The sequence below is a fragment of the Desmodus rotundus genome, chromosome 6 (assembly GCF_022682495.2).
Source record: "Desmodus rotundus isolate HL8 chromosome 6, HLdesRot8A.1, whole genome shotgun sequence".
In the NCBI taxonomy this organism is placed as follows: domain Eukaryota; kingdom Metazoa; phylum Chordata; class Mammalia; order Chiroptera; family Phyllostomidae; genus Desmodus; species Desmodus rotundus.
The window spans coordinates 144,259,491-144,277,143 of NC_071392.1; the positions used below are offsets into that span (position 1 = coordinate 144,259,491).

At 46.7% G+C, this 17,653-nt stretch overlaps 1 protein-coding gene across 4 annotated transcripts in view; it reads left to right on the forward strand.

The window, feature by feature from the left end:
* The window catches only part of SGCD (sarcoglycan delta), a 775,801-nt gene that overhangs the window by 641,617 nt on the left and 116,531 nt on the right, over positions 1 to 17,653 (forward strand). For all 4 annotated transcript variants that reach the window (XM_045185073.3, XM_045185075.3, XM_045185074.2 and 1 more), the window contains 2 exons: positions 3,504 to 3,591; positions 9,434 to 9,553. In XM_045185073.3, the coding sequence (XP_045041008.2) occupies positions 3,504 to 3,591; positions 9,434 to 9,553 (208 nt within the window). The remainder of the gene's footprint in view (positions 1 to 3,503; positions 3,592 to 9,433; positions 9,554 to 17,653) is intronic.

The following is a 17,653-nucleotide window of genomic DNA, read 5'->3' on the forward strand; positions in this document are numbered from 1 at the left end:
GGGCCTGCCAGGCAGCCTCACCCCGGGCCCAGGAGAATCGAGGGCTGACTCTGATGTGCCTCAGCAGCCTCAGGTCTGCCAGACTCCTTTCTGCCAGGCAGTCCCCCCCAGACCCCCTGTCCTGCATGGTTGCTTGAGGTGAGTAGTGAATGTCACCGACCACAGAGGAGGATCTCCTGCGGCAGAAATTACCCCCCAGACCCAGAGGCTGCCGTGGTGAGCCGGAGGGGCACATGGGAAGGAGAAGAAGCTGAGAGGGCAGATTCAACTTCTCCTCAGATAGGAGAGGGGGTGTTTCCTTGACTTCTTCTAATACCTGGGGACTCCAGGGATGCTCGGCTTGGCTTGTACTTTCCTGGTCTTGTCTCAGTAAGCAGAACCAGAGAGCCCAATAGAATCGCGCTACCTGGATGCCTTGCGAGGCTCCTCACATTTGTTACCTGGTTAAGGCTTGTTTCCCTGGTCATCTTTCTGTTATCAGGTATTTTAGAGGATTACAGTACTGTGTCCCAGGCTAGCACAAGGTTCTTTTTTTAAACCCTGATGTAGCAAAGACTGTTTCCCAGGAAGTTAGTATATTAGAACAATTAATGCTAAATTATATTTGACGTGGTAATCAAAAGGAGTAGTGGGGTTTTTTTGTCTCTTGGTGTAAAACTTGATCAGAGCTGTTAGTTTTGGGTTTTTTTTTTTTCCACAGTAGAATCATTTGAATAATATTAAGAGCCAGCAGGGGCATTTGAAGACACTGGGATTTGAAAGATAATGGTGAGGCAGCAAGATATAGGGAGAGCCTTCGAAATATAAACAGAGAGTGCTGGGCATGTAAGAAGCCCCTGACTTACCGCACAGATGGGTCGTGAGGGTAGGTAGTGCAAAGGAGGGTCTTCCTTACTTGTCCCGCTGTGTCCTTCCCCTCTCTTCCCCTCCCCCCATCTCTGTCACCACACCCCCCTTTCCTCCTGTCCCCTTACCATAACACCTTCGGAAGACTTACCATGTGCCTGGCACTCACTGAACCATGTATTTAATAATTGTAATCATATGTGTATTTTGATGATTGAATAATAATTACTGTTTGCACCGTCCTACAGACCAAGAAACTGAAGCTTGGCACAATTAAGTAACATGCCCAAAGTTACCCAGCTAGGAAGTGGTAGAGACTGGAGACGAGATGGGCTGAGTCCGGGTTTCTCCTGCACACGTGGAACAGAGTGAGCACTCGGCCGCGTGAGCTGTGAGTGTGCTGACGGCAGAGATTGCATAGAACGAGCCGCAAAACCACGAAGCGATTTTCCCAAGCCCGCACTCTGGTCAATGGCAATGCAACTGAGCCAGATCTCTGCCTCCAGGTTGCTCTTCTCTCTGCGGCGTCAGCTTGCTGAATCTGCAAAGAGAAATGTTAGAACATTCACTACTAGCAACATCTAACCTCCTGTCCAGGTTCCAAGCTCTGAATTCTCACATTTCTTAAATTGTTTTTAAGTCATAAGTACATCTGTTAAATACCACCAGAAGTAATGCCAGAGGAACTATATCTGGCTGACCTTTGTTTCCTAATTGACAGAAGAAAACCTATGTCAATCTTAGATTTAATGCATTTCTTCGTCTCTGACCCAGTTTTAAAAAAAACAACTTTTTTCATCAGGCAAAATGTCCCCTTGAAGCCGTTGTGGGAGATTAGGGAATCCGTGAATTAGTGAATGTATTCCTGATGTGGCCGAGGTCATCATCTTCCCCCAGCTCTGGGACAGCAGCTCCCACCAAGGTCAGCTGGTGATTCAGGGCCTGAGTGCACCTCAGTCGTCGGTTATCCTTTGTAGCAGTTGACCTTGGGTGAGAGAGACTGTAACCCCAGACCATTTATCTATGGAAAATGCCTTGGCGTTGGCTACCCATCCCCTCACTCACCAGTGGAAACCACCTCGGGCCGTGACATTGGCTGCTTGTCCGGACAGCCCTGCCAACTGCAGGCATGAGGCTGGGCTCACTAATCCGGTCCTACACCTGCCAGTTCTAGAAAGAAAAGATATGAGACAGTCAGCCCTACAGCCACCCTACCTCCACAACCTCCTTTTTTCACTGCATCGTGAAAAAGCCGTATCTGTGTTCTTTTCAAAGCTCGGCTCAAGCAGTAACATCCCCTTTGCTTCCCACTCCACAGCTCTTGTGCTGTGAAGTTCAGGGAAGTCCCCCACACTGGGTCCGTAGCTCCCTAATCCCCCTGCCGTTCCCTGCCTGGTGTTCATTGTGTGCCTCTCACTGTCCTTATTGGGACATAAGACTTCCCAAGTAAAGATGAGGCTTAAGACAATGGCTCTTCTGTGTTTGGGACTCAGTGGACACGGGGTTACTGGATCTTCAGGCACATATGCGCCACGTGGTGTCAAAGGCTTAGGGAGATGGGAATGACTGCCCACGTTCCTTTTGCCCATCCTTTAGCTTTTGGCTTTCGTGTACTAGGGAAGGGGAGAACTCTAAGCCAGAGGGTGGTGGACTATGCCCTGTGGGCTCATGCCAACCCTATGCCCATTCTCATGTGGAATCATTTTTACATTTTTAAATGACTAGGGGTGGGGAATACTTTATGACACAGAAGAGTACATTAAATTTAAATTTTTAAATGTCACTGTTTATGAATAAAGTGTCATGGGAATGCAGCCATACTCTTTTGTCTATGTACTGTCTGTGGCTGTTTTGTACCAAAACAGCCATCAGCAGCTGAGTAGTTACCAAGGAGACTGCACCTCCCACAAAGCCCAAAGTGCTTACTGTCTGACCCAGTGCAGAAGAAGTATGCCAACCCCTGCTCTGAGTCATTCTCAGAAAGGTCTGCCACAGTGGGAAGGGATCAGGTGGCCTTTTTGATAACAGGAATGTGGGGTGAAGGCACAGAACGCCTGAAGGAAAAGAGATCTGGAAACCAGAACAGGGAGGAAGGGGAGGCAGAGGCTTGTGGGAAGACGCCAGGTCACCTGGGTGCTGTGCACCTGTGGGGCAAACAGCTCCACCAGGAGAGTCCCATCTCGCTCAGGGGCACTGGGCCCTCACAGCCGGTGGACGTGCCGCAAGGGTGGGCATCAGCTACCTTACACAAGCTTTCTGCTCTCCGTCAAGGATCTGCATGGTTCCCTTGGACAAATTATAAATTAGGAAAGGTGAGATTAGGAGGTTGTCTGTCATATCCGATCATTCCACGCAATGCTAACCAACATTAAAGGGCTCTGTGTAGCCTGGTTATCTCTGATTCAGCCTCGCGGGTGCAGGTGTGTGTGTGTGTGTGTGTGTGTGTTAGGGAAATCTGTGTTAAGTATGTATTTATCTGTGTATTTCTTTGGAGGAAATCCATTTTGGACGAATGCCAATTAATTATCCCATATGTGGGGACCGTGAAATACTTGCAGTTTTTAAATAAAGACATCAGTTAGAACTCGCCTAACATCAGTTTTTCATTTCTGAATCTGCTGTCATTTTCATGTGTCTCTCTTATTTTCTCATTACAGGGTAACGCCCTGTACTTCAAATCAGCCAGAAATGTGACCGTGAACATTCTCAATGACCAGACTAAAGTGCTAACTCAGCTGATAACAGGTGAGAGAAGAAAAATCTCAGCAGTGCCCAGTCCACACTAAGCACTCGGAAAATGTAGAACCAAAACTTGAATGTAACAAGACGTGAACTAAAGGAAGAAATGTCTGCTAGCACATGTTACAGTGGGGAGAAGGAGAAGGTAGCCCGCGTTTCACAATCCCACCAAAGCGCAGTGTGTCTTCACAGACACACGTTTAACTTATGCAAACCCACTGATATTTGTTTAAGGGGGAATAAGCTATTTTTCATGCAGCACTGCCCCTAAACACAAGCCAGCTGCTTCCTCTGGTGCTCAGCCACAGAGAAGCTCTCTGCTCCGAGGCTGGAGGAAAAGCTGACTGTGTTGGATTAACCGAGAGAGAGCACAATGTCCACAAAGGCATGCGTGCCACACTTTATGAGGTGTAAAAAGGGTTTTTAATGGTAGTGTGAATCCAGCCATGTTTGCTGTACGTGCTGACTTCAAGCCTAACTCACCTGCAAGACGCAGATGTACCCCCACTGAATATGTTTGTGCGGTTCCTTTTCGTACAGCAGGTTGGTCATGGCAATGCTTATTACAGTGATAAGCAAGGGCCTCGTGGCCATGGTACAGCCAGCGCCCCCTCGGTTGTTACGAGCACCAGTAAACAGGAACCAGCAGGCACCCCACAGTGGAAAGGACAAGGGGTGTATGTCCAATGGCACTGCTATACTTCCAGACAGAAAAAGCCATTTGCTTGGCTTCCGGGCTGAGAGGAAAGTATGCAGATGGACGTTTTGAGAAGCCAGTTGCCCAAATGCCCTGAAGCGTTACTGTGACTGAAACATCTGCAGCCCCATGAATGCGCACGTCTCGGGGAAACAGGTGCCTTGGTGCCCAGGCCTGCTGTCTGCCCTGCAGGAGCCCTGCATGTGGGTGTCTGGGGACCCACGGCCCAGGGGTGACTTGGACCATCTACCACCAGTGGAGAGCTCGGGGTTGGAAGGAACAGTTCGTAAACATGTTGTTCTGGCCTGCGAGTGCATTGTCGGCGGTGCTTATAGAACATCTGGCCCACAGTCACCGTGCTAAATAATTAAATAAACAGCTTCGGTAAGCAGTGATTTAAGTGGCGTGTGTGAAAATTGCCTCCAGGTGGGGAATAAACCCAACCTCCAGCTCCCAGAGTTCCACATTCAGAAGGAACTTATGTAGCCTGTTGATCATTTGCCATTTGTTTGCAGGGGGAGATTTGGTTTACTTGAGAGCTTTTGTTTTGATAAAGCTGGAACTGTCCAGATGACTATTCTTCAGCAAAGACTCAGTCTCTCCCCATCCTTCTCCCGCTCCCCAGTCTTCCCATTTCCCCACCCACCCACCATGACCCCATTCTCTCTCTCCTTCTTCCCCTTCTCTCTTTCTTCCCTTTCTCTTCCCTCTCCTCTTTCTCTCTGCCCATCCCTTTTTATTGTTAAATCCCCACCCAAGGATATGTTTATTGATTTCAGAGAGAGAGGAAGGAGAGAGAGACATTGATTGGTTGCCTCCCGTACATTCCCTGACTGGGGATCGAACCCACAACCTAGAGATACCCTAACTGGGGATTGAACCCGTAACCTTTTGGTGCATGGGCCGATGCTCCAACCAACTCAACCACCTGGCTGGGGCTCTCTCCTCCTTCTTTCTTCCTCCTAATCTCCCCATTCTCTCTCTTTTCTCTCTCTTGCCTCCCTTTTTCCCTGTCTTCTGTTTTGCTGTCTCCTCTGCCCAAGTCAGACCCTCTGAGGAGCTGACAAACCTCCACATAACTCTTAAGGCAAGGCACAAGGCAGCAAATATTAGCCTGAGATGAGCAAAAAACCATTGTAACACTAGCCTGCAAGAGCCTTTCAAGATGATTTCTAAAGAGAGCGGATGTGTTCAAAATGTAACTCTGAGCATTCTCCCGCACACACACACACAGCTACCCCTAAAGTTCTCCTTCAGGGCGCTCTGTTTCTCCACATGTGCCTGCACGTGGTGGATGCACAGTTCCAGGAGACAGTTTCTTGTAAGCGAACTTACTCGTGAGCAAACGACTCCTGTCGTCCCAGAGGCTAGGTTTACTGAGGCAATCCAGAGGATTCAAGAACTCCCAGTTTACCTACAGAATGTCTCCAAAGGCCGGAAGAAATGCCAATATTAACAATTCAGGTAACCTTGTCACATGAAACAGTGTTTTAAATGGTAGTTAAGTTCCCAGGCTAGACTGCAGATGCACTGTTTGACTCAGACTGCTGCTGATTTAGTATCAGCCCCGGAGTGGGTCTAGACAGGAAACTTTCTGCCCTGCAAGAATAAAATTGTGGTGCAACCTTCCATAGCATCTTGCCAGAGTGGGGAAGGCACCTAGTATCCAGGGAGCTGGGGAAAGGAATCAGGCTGGGTAGACCAGACAGGCCTTTCCAGCTCCCATGTTGGTGGCAGCGGCGGGACTGGGACACTGCTGAGGCCTCCTGTTGGATTCCAGGTCCCCCTGTTAAACAGATTAATGGATGAGGTGCTTCACACACAGACTACCAGGCACAGAGGGGGATTAACTGGAGAGTACAGGGAACTGAGTAAGGATTTCTTTTTTTTCTCCCAGAGAGGGGACAGTGGGTTCACCAGGGGACCTCCTGAGCAGTCCCCAGTTCCATTTACATTTCTCTCTGGAATCATTTTGTTTTCGTTTTTTTTTTTTAACATCTCACCATGGGCTCGGAGGTTGGGCAGCCCCGGGTCAAACTGAGAAAAGCACAAGCCCGTCTGTACCAGGCACCCAGCAGCCTCTAGGGGGTTTTGGCTAAAACTCCCAATTAATGAGCTGTATACACCCAAATGGTTCTGGCCCTTGGTGAATTCCACTCTGTATTCTGAGCAGCCCTGGAAAGCAAGAGAAGTTCATTGTGTCTCGTGTTCTCCGCTGTCTGCCTCTCCAGTACGCTCTCCTGTGTGTCCCACCCGCCGCCGTGCATGAGTGCAGAGTAAACTCGGTTTACACAGAGGCAGGCGCTCTCGATGCCTCAGCGTCCTGGCTTCATGTACCGCCTCGGTGTGTGAAAGCAAAGTCCAAGAGTTTGGGTTCCCCAGTCATGCCACCACTTCACTGCCTGACTGGATCCAGAGTGCGCAGACTGGGCTCACTTGTGCCCATTCCAAGGTCATTCATTCATTTATTCTTTCAGTAGCCCTGCTTTACCTCCTGATCCCGAATCACCAGCCTGAAAAAAAGGCAACAACCCCGAAACATTGACAAGGAATACAGATTTCCCGGAAGGTTTGGGTGTCACCGGGAAGACAGCCACATCTTAGCCCTTCCCGGACAACCCACCCCAAGTCCACGTCCACATCTCTGTTCTTCCTGGACCTCTCTCTCTCGTCCTTCTCTCCAGCTTTCCACTGCCCCTCATCCTCCCCAAAGCTACTCATGTGGACTGCAGCTCCCTTCTCCTTCCTAGACAAATACCCATCCCTTTGCTTCCGCGGAACAATTAGGAAAGCTCAGCTCCAGACCCAGACGTGCCATTAGCTCACCTGAGGACCGTGAGGGAGCTCTCAACCTTTGCCACGTGCTCTTCTCACCTTCGGCACGAAGGCGGTGAGAGAAGATACACCCAGCTCCCATGTCATTGGGAAATCCTGTGCTACGTCTGCTGTTTCTACTCCCCACTCGTGAAGAAGCCTTTCCCACGCCCTTCCTTTTATCAGAGGGCTGGTGCGGATTTCTGACAAGCCATCAGGGCTCCAAGTTGATGTGATTATGTGAAGGAGGCAAGTGCACTGAGAGGTTCTCGACGTTAATTCTTTTCACTGTGTTGTGGCCACTGCACTAGAGACCTGCCCATGGTCATGGTCACAACGATGACAATAATCACAAGAGCAGTTCCCCTACATTTCACAGTACTTTTTCGGCCTACAGAGTTCTTTTTATAAAGTGTAGAATTTGATCATTTTAACCTTTCTATGAGGTAGACACAATAGGATGACCGTACAATTTTATGGATGCAGGAAATCCCCTGGCCAGGAGGCTCAGTTGGTTGGAGCATCATCCCATACAGCAAAAGGTCACGGGTTCAATTCCCAGTCAGGGCAAGTACAGGAGGCAATTGATTGATGTTTCTCTCTCTCTCAAATTAATACACATATCCTCAGGTGAGGGTTAAAAAGAAGAAGAAAGATGCAATGACTTGCACAGAGTCACATCACCAGAAAATGAGTTGGGATGTAATTCTTGTCCTCTGATGCTTAGACTGACAGCCTTGACAAGAGGGAAAGCAGCCCCAGACACCCAGGGGCTGGCTGGGGGCTGTCAGCCAAGCCTTGGTGTTCTCCTGTTGGACCATAAATTATTTCACAGAACACCAATGCCAGACAAGGCCATTTGGTGGCCATGAAGGGTAAAGACAGAACAAAAACAAAGACAGCTCAAACAGAATGAAAACATTTATCCAATCCACAAAAATGGCCAAACATTCCTCTGTCCTAGCTAATATGACTTGTTTCTTTACTCATTACAGTTCTAACATTGTTCTGGTCTTCCCTACTTCTAGAAAAAGATTTATTAGGGTACCAATCATAAAATTACTCCCACTTCCTGACAGCATCTAATCCAAAGCAAAGTCTTACTTCCTTAAACCCTGCCCAAAAGGGTCATAACCTAATATAAGGCCAGATACTGTCAGAAATCTTCCTTAATACCAACATGCCTCGCGTGGCTCCCCGTGGCATGTCCCCCCTCCTTGCAATGACCACTAAACCCAGTTTGTTCAACTGCAGGGGTGTCCCTGGTCATTTCTGCCTGGAAGATGGGAGGACTCTTTGTTACTACTTTTTATTAATAACTAGAAGGAAAGGAAAATTCTATATCAGAATCTCCTGGAAAATTCTGGTTAAATATAAAATTTCTGGACCCTAACCCCAAAGTTTCTTCTGTATGAATCTCTAGACCAAAAGATAAATCCCTTTGCATCTGAGCTGGGTCCTTTGTGGGGGGGCTGGCACGCCCAGGTTATTCTAATGAACACCATGTGTTCAGCTGGCTCCAGCGCAGATGGACTGACTTGTTTCCTTTCTTTTTTTTTGGAATTCTAACACATTAACCTGTTTTATTTTTTCCATAGTGCCCCAAGCTCTCTGCAGTTATATATTTATTTATACATGTTTAAACTTGCATCCATGTGTCTCCATCAGAGGACAGGTGCCATGGGATCAGGGGCCACATCTTTGTTATGTGTCTATAGCTCCACCTTTGAGAATAGTATCTGTTGTCATGTGACAAATGCTGTAAAATTTATTTTTTTGTGAATGAAATTCTAGCATAAAAGATTCATCAACTTTCTTAGGCAGGTAATTGTAAGATGCTATAACCTTTCCTGCCAGGAAATGGTCTCTGCACTGAGGAAATATAACTTGTCTGGTGTCAAGAGGAGCTGGTGGGTCAAGGGTGCAGAGTGAGACAGAGTCCGGGTAAATTTAAAGGCCCCCTGTACAACAGTTGGGGCTGGCCCAAGGTATGCCAGTTGCTTCAAGAGGTGGTGAGCCTTCCATGCCTTGATATATTCAAGCCAAAATCTACAAGTATTTGATGGTAATTTGGCGGTTAGCTCAGGGAATGTCATTCAAGCATTAGTTTGGAGGAAGGACATGATGGTCTTGAAAATCATAGCCCAAGAGCATATGATAAAAGGTAACTGACAAGACACAGCTCAAGTCCTGAGACTGATTTTCGTGGTTGGCCTCTGAAAACCAATCCACGTGCATTAAAGTCCAATATAATCTTGTCAGATGCCTACGCTCTATGACAAGCTCTTTGTAATTGAGTGCAATGAGACTAATGTACCCTCCCTCTCTCCCTTCCAGGTCCAAAAGCTGTAGAAGCTTATGGCCAAAAGTTTGAAGTAAAGACCGTTTCTGGGAAATTGCTCTTCTCTGCCGATAACAACGAGGTGGTAGTCGGAGCTGAGCGATTGCGAGTCTTAGGTAAGGAGACTTTTTAATTGGCCTGATGCTACTGTGTGCCTTTGAGAGTGAAATGGTGTCTGGAAAAGTGACTTAGGCCAATTACCTGGATTCTCTTACACCAAGGTAGTTGAGCCACCCACCTTGGAGCCAGTCCCTCGTGAAAATTTCTCGTCACGATGTCTTTGCGGCACATCTGCCAGCACCGCACTTCGGGTGGGCCGTGCGCTCAAGCCGAGAAGCACGGGAGAGGGCGTCCTGTCCTCCCAGCTGGCGGTCTTGGCAGAATCAGTCCAGACCTGTGTACGTGTCACAGCGGTCACTGAACCCGGCCGTGACTTAGGAATCCCCTTTGTTTGTGTCACATAACAGGTCACTCCATTGAAAACCTGCTGGAGCCCGGTTAGCTCTGGATTACTTCAGCTGGCTTTTGTGAAACTTTTATCTGTGTAGAGTGTGTGTTTGATTTGCTTTTACCTGTTAGGGTTTGGGGTTTCCTTTTCTTCCACTCTGTACTAGTAGAAGTAAGTAAAACTTACTTTAGTAGAAGTGAAATTCTACTAAAGGAAAAGAGGTATGGATTAAGGCCCAGTGGGTTGGTGTGGGTTTGGTTTCTCCTGGTCAGGCTTTCTGAACAATGGAGATGTTAGGTGACAAATCCCAAACATGGAGCCCTTCGATTCCAAAATCTTTATGAAAAGCCTCTTACTTGAACCCAAATGGAAGTACTCTCATTGCCTCTTTTCTAAAATATTACCCGTTCAGACTTTTCATGAAGGGGAATCACTTGCCTACCTTATAATAACATAACTCAGTGCTTATTTTTAAAACTGGATTTTAAAAATTGGATCCTATAAATAACAATAAAGAATGAGCCACTTCTTCTGGGCACCCTATAGTTTTGTAGTTCTTAATCTGAACTTCAAATTTTATATTTCTTGCTTTTGGGAAAAAACCACAACCCACCATAGGCAGACTGTGCAGTGAGTTGGGGTGACTGTCCCACAGTTTTTGTGTGTTACCAGAGCTGAGAGTTACCAGAGTCCCCGCCATTACCGTCTACCTCCTGAGTTACTTGGAGGTGGTGCCTTTCTTTTGAACCTTTTGGCTGCAGTATCGGTGGTGGAATATACTGTAAAATGGGTCATCTCTACTCTGTTTCTGTTTACACATCACTAGACTTCTTTTTCCCATCCCACCTCCTTCGCCTATAGGATGTACTGCATGTCGTCACTGTATCCATATAGTAGAAATCTACAAATCTTGTTTTGCACTTTTTATACTGTTGGATACTTATAATCAAAACTTTTACCAGGCTGCTGAATAAATTTAGTCTTAAGAATTTTAAAAAAATAATAATCACTGAGGGGACTTCTGAGTTTAGGTTCATAGATTCAGCCATGACTTCCTGCCGTAGAAGCTCTGGTGGAGAAGCCCAGGAAGTTTCTGTGGTCCCACCGTTGGAGCCATTGAATGTGAGAGCACGAGAAATCAGTGCTTTGCAGCTGTACATTATCACGTTCCACAACGGTGGGTTTATTAAGAGCTCTGGTGCTGGAGCTGACCTTGATCTTAATCCCTGCTCTGTCACTTGTCAGTTGTATGACTTTTGGGCAATACCAACATCTCAGCCAGTTTTCTCTTCTGTTCACATGGACCAAGAACATCTACCATCTCCAGTTGCCCCTCCAGTTAAACGAGATCATGCCGTATGTACTTATCACAGTGCCTGGCACAGAGCAGTCCTCAGTCAATATTAGCTGCTGCTGCCGCTGTTCATACTCACGCTACCGCTCTTGTGCCAATACGAATACTGCTTCTCCTTCCAGTGACCCCTACGTGTACCCACGTTGACTTTAACCATCTTCCTCCTTTACTAGCTATGTGCCCTTAAGCAAGTTATCTAACCTCTCTGTGCCTGTGTCTGCTCATCTATAAAATGTGGGGAGGGGGTGATTAGTAATAGAAGTGTCTACCTCATAAAGTTCTTGGAAGGATTGAATGAAATAATCTATGTAAAGTGAGTAGTAAATTGGGTAACAAATGAGTGTTCACTAAGTGCTGGCTGGAAATTACTATTCGTTCCCTGTATTATTCGTCTCACAAAACATCTTCTTTCTTCTCCGTTACTGCTCTCTCCCTCCAGGTCACTGCCTCTGCCCTCAGCCGGTCAGCTTGTCTGGTCAGTCTGTCTGTCTCTCTCCTCCTCTCCCTCACCCTCCCCATCAGTCACCTCACCCCCCACTCCCCACCTGTACTTGACCCTGACTTCAGTATCACTGATACTGGCCCCGTTGTGCTCCCCTGTCAGTCTCAAAACTCTAGCACCATCCTGACCAGTACCAGGCTCAGCAGAGTCCTAAAGCAGAAGTGACCAGCTTGAGGGGGCTCCATGGAAGTGAGAAGTCAGGGTACAGAGGCAGAGGATGAGGGACAGCCAATTCCTGGTCAGATGCCCCCGTGGTGTGAATGGGAACACCCTTTGTCATCTTGCTTTTTCCTCTCTACAGCAGGAGAGTTGTCTAGAGCAGAAGAAGTCTGCAAATTCTTTTGAATTCATCCACGAAAACCTTTTAAAAATCAAATATTATACCAAATGCCTATAAATAAAATACGAGTCTATAAAACACCAGCACTGCCCTGGGTTGTGACCACTCGCTTAATCCAAGCACATGCTTTCTGTGCATTCTTACATTTACCCCTCCCCACACCAGGTGAGGGAGGTAGGCACCGTGGTAAATATCATCGCAACTTCGCAGATGACAGGGCGGGGCCATACCTAGTAAAGGGAGACAGCCAGAACTCCCAGCCAGGTATCTGGAATGCAGACTGCTTTCCTTTAAAGCACTATACTTCATTGCCTCCTCAAATGTATCCCATTTGGAGATGAATACACTAAGGCTTGAGAAAGCTAGGAAACTTGCCCAAGATCAAGTTCAAATCCTTGCCTATGGACTCTAGCACCAGTGCATTTAACTACATGTAAATATGTTGCTTATAAGACCCTTTTCCAATTCTCACAATTAATGTTTTTCCCTGCTATTTGTAGAAGCAGCACCTTCCACGTTAGTTCTAGGTTTGGGGGGGGGGGGGGCGGGGCGTTAATTGAACACACACACACAGACACACACACTTCAGGCTATTCTCTCGTTCAAGAATACTTTGCTATACCGGCTCTAAAATAATTACCCAGGGGAAAAAGTAATGGTATCTCATGCCAAGATCCTTCTGTACAAATGGTGTTTGGCACTTCCCATTAGTTTCTTAGTGCTTCATGAATCAACTTGCTGCTTTAAAATCTGACTTTGCAAAAGATACAGGATAATGTTAGATGTCCAAACACTTTGGTTGAATCTTGTACAAAACTCTATAATGGCATCATTTAAGAACTTTCCTCCACCCCATCCCACCCCACCACTATGCAGACTAAGGGCTGAAAGATTATTATAGTCTTTGGCCACTTCCAAGCAGGTGGATGTTTTTGTCCTTGTTGCTTATGCTTGCAATGTGTCTCTTAGAAATGATTTATGATAAAATCATTAGACACATTTGCTTTTTTATGTAAAAATATAGAAAGAAAGCATCATGATAAAGACTGCTGCTGCTCACAGTGCTGAGAAGATTAGGAAATGACCACCCTACAAATCTCACATCAGCCCACTCGGTGAAATGAGCCTAGTGCGTTGCAGAAATGAGCTTCCTGTCAGCTGGGATTCAGCCATATGGTGCGGAACCAGAAAGTTAGGCAATTTCATTTTCAGCTTAATGACAAATTTGTCTTTTTCGGTGGTCAGACTGCACAGGCTCTCAGGAGTTTTGAATCGGGATGTGTATCTCATAGTGGAGTCCATCAGACCTGGGGTTGAACCTTGCTCGACAATCTAGGATGGACCCTACCCAAGTCTGTTTTTATCTCTGAGCTTTAGTGTCTACAAGTATAAAACAAAGAGAGGTGAACAAAATAAAGAATGGAAGTAAGGATGAATGAATAGAATAAGAAACAAATGTAAATAAATCAATTATTTTCATTGAGTAGGAAGAGTAGACCATAAGGAAAAACCCTAAGAAGATAATGCCCCTTGGGTTTAGTAGCTTAACTCTTGAGCTCAGAGTAATTACTTAACTTCTTCTCTGGCTAATCATACCCACCTATTATCCAGAGCACACTCAAAGGACCTAAACAGTATGGTCCTTGGATAGCATGGCGAAAGGACTGGGAATTGTGCCTCATGAAGAATGGTTCAATGATCTGGGAACTTTATCCTGGAAAAGAGACGGGGGATCAGTGTAGGCAGGCTGTAGTCACGGATCCCCCAAATATGCATGGTTTTCCTGGAGAAAGGAAAGCACTTAGGAGCCATATAGTTGAGAGGTTCCGAGCACAGGCTTAATCTTGGTCTCTGTCATTGGTCAGCTGGTGCCCTCGGTCGTTTCACTTCGCCTTTCCAAGTATCCTTGTACTCTGTGACATAGTGTGATAACGCATGGCTCTCACAGTAATGGGGACAACTGGGTGGTGCAACATGTGCAGAGTGAATAGCACGGTGTGTGGTACCCAGTGAGCACTTCACACATGCTACCCGTCGTCATGTTGCTGATGGTTGCTGTTGGTCCACTTGGGCTTCCTGGGACTCATCAGTCCTAAAATCTTATGCAGCCCTTCTGTCTTGATGAAAGAAGGTCCTCGTAGAGAAACCAGCTTAGTACCTGCAGAAATATTCATATATCAGCTAAGTCTGGACAAGGGGACTTCTTGGACACTGCCAGGGCCAGAACAGAACACACTTGCACAGGCTAGGAACTACTACACTGCCCACCTCACCCCGCTGCACGTAAGGCTGGTCTTCCCAACACGCGTGTTCTCAAGTTGGACTCAGGTAATAGAGGGATTGGAGGATTGGGCTGAATCCTCCAAACGGTAGAGTCCCTCCCTGCACTCACAAAGACAGCGGTTCTCAAAGTGTGGATCATTGTGTCAGCACAATGGTTTTCTCGTTAGTTGTGCAGACTCAAGCCCCACCCGGACCTACGCAGTCAGAAATTCAGGGTGTGGCCCAGCACCTTGTGGATGCACCAGCCCCCGGGTGACTCTGATATGTGCTCCAGTTTGTGAGCCACTCACTGAACTAGGACAGTTACAACTTGGCCACTGCGTTGCTGGTGGCTTTCAGTTGAGTTCAGGCCAAGCTTTTACAACTGTGTTCAAGAAAAGCTACAAAATGAGTCTAGCTGACATATGTTGAAGACTTCACTCTGTGCAAGGTGCCAAAGTGACCTTATACAGAGGGCCCCAGCTTATCACCTTGATTTATAGAGGAGCACATGGAGCCACAACTTGCTCACATTCCACAGGAAGGAGCCCGTGGAGCTGGGCCCTGGATGCTGGCTGTCTCACCCACTACATTCAGTGTCCTCTTTGACAGTGACCTTCAGCTTCTCCAAACTCCACAGCACTCTGGCACCACAGTGAGGGGGAAAGAACTGGGAATGGCTGTCTGGCTATTCTCCTTTCTGCCTTCTGAACACTCTGCTATTCCCACAGTTCCCCCACATCAGACGGTTTCTCTGCTTCCTTCATTGACCCTTCTTCCACCGAATAAATGACGGGATTCACACTTGGCCTCCCATTGGGAATCCCCTAGGGTTTAGTCCATGTTTTTCCTCTTTTCCCTTTTCTATGGGAAATCCCACAGTTATGTACAGTTTCAATATTTGCTGTTTTCAGGTGCCCCCCCAAAACTGTATTTGCCTTGAACTGTCTTCTCATGTTCAATTCTCATGTTCCAAATTCCCAAACAGCCTGGACTTTTCTGCATGGCTATCTTTCCCTCACTTCCTAAACTTATGTCTCCCCGCCCACCCCCTGCCTCTCCAGAACCCATTCCCTAATCCTCCATGTGGGGCCCCCATTCCACCAGTCTTCAAGGCCTTGCTTCTCCTCAGGGCCGAGACCCTTCACGTGGGCATCAATGGCTGTACCAGTTGTGGTTCTCCATGCCACAGTGACATCTCTTCAGGTCTGACACAAGAAAATGCAGGTCTGTAGTCAGGCCCATCCAGTTAATTACCAAAAGAAGTATAAAACCAGTGTGCCAGATGAGGTGTGCTGTAGTTTAGCTTTAACTCCAGAACAGAATCATTAAACACTGTACAAGAATGGTCTTTTAAAAAGCAGCAAGGAAATAGGCAACACGAATGCCCATGCATCTGAGAGGCCTCGCCGTGGAGACAGCAGGGGAAACATAAATTTTGATTTTCATTAACGGCCAATTGTATTGAACAATGAATCAAACATTCATAGCATTTATAAACAACGTATAATTATTAGGTATTATTCTGATTGTTAATTAGGTCTATTTATGCTCTAGATTAATTTTTTAAATATGTCCTCTAGATGCCACTTGGTGCTAATTATCCGAGTTATATTATTATCAACTGGAAAACATTTTTAATTAAGTCTAAAGCTATTTAATTAGCATAAGATTTGTAGAAATTTAAACGTGGTCTGATGCTATATTTTGTTTTGTTTTGTTTTGTGTTTTGTTTAGAAAGATATCCGATGATACATTTAGCCTTTTGAATTAGTTTTTGATGAAACACTCTACTGCAGCCTGGCAATTGATCGTTATGATGGGGTGTTCTTAGTAGTGTTTGCCAAGAGCTTGCTCTGCACCAGACACTGTTCTAGACTCTGAAAAATGTAAGTCGTTATTGTCATATATATGCAAATTATACTCATTTATTTATATAGAGAGAACCTCTCTCCAAATCACTACTGCTGGCATCGTGGGCACACAGAGGTGAAAGTCACTGCTCCATCAGGGAGCTGTCTGCCGAATCGGGAAGATGACAAACACCCCTACAGCCATCTGAGAGCCCAAGAAGAAAACAGGTCATACAGTTGGATAAAACAAAGTGATTGTAGAATTACAGAATCCAGCCGTGGTGTGGGCGTGTTCAAAAGAGAGTTTAGAAGCTTCCTAAACAAAGGGTGCGTTTGAACTAGGTTTGAGTTGGATTAGGGGAAAAACAGAGACAGTGCCTGCTTGGCGAATGAAATTGCTCATGTTTACCTGTCAGGATTCGGTTGGTTTAAATGATGTAAGTCCAGCTAAAGCCACAGGAGGGGAGATTGATTGCCTCACGTAGGCAATCAATAGAAATTCTGCAGGCTTCAAGCTAGATTCAGCAACTCCAATAACGTGACCGAAATTCAGTGTCCCTCTCGTACCATCTCTCAGCTCTGTTTTCCAATGTTTCTGGTGAGCAGAAGGAGTGCTTTTCTTCCCCAAGTAAATCCAACAAAGTCCTGGGCTTTCCTCTGACTGGACTGACCTGGGCCACATGCCCACCCATCTCTGAACAAGTTGTGACCAGGACTGTGGAGCGTGGTCATCAGCAAGGTGACCGGGGTCACATCCCCGCTGCTAGAGCCGGAAACATCGCTGGAGGTGAAGTGACAACACCGAAGCTGCCCTGCTTTGGGCGCATATGAGAAGGCAGGTTCTGTGGGAAAGACCGTAGTGCTGGAAAAACAGGAGGCAGCAGGAAAAGAGGGAGACAAAGATGAGACGGGTGACTTCATACAAGAAGCCCTCGGCCTGAGCCTCCAGGAGCTGAGCAGGGCTGCTGAGGACAGGGCAGGGTGGACACCACTCCTTCACAGGGTTGCCAGGACTCAGAGCTGACTCCATGGCATGTCACACACACACAGCGAGGACGGTGACATAGAGAGGTCGTTTTCCAAAGGAAGATTGGGGTGTTCTTACCAGCAGAGGGGATGGATGCTGGGCAAAGACACATAGAAAGTGTATGTTATGTTAATCCAGGTTAAAGTCATGGAAAATCATGACCACGTACGTGAGACAGTGGAACCCAGGGTTGCGAAGGCTGTTGGTGGAAGACACTTTGTGAGTTCCCTCCTCCTCGCTTGCTCAGCTCCAGATACACCGGCCCCCTTCCTTCATCACCACGCGGGTTTCACTCCCAGCATTGTCTACTTAATCTCCCCTCTGCATAGAATCCTCTTTTGTGGTCAGTGCATAAAAGATCTCCTTCCTTATGGCTCAAATGTTGCTTCATCGAAGAGACCCTTGATTGCCTTATAAAGAGAGCATGTTC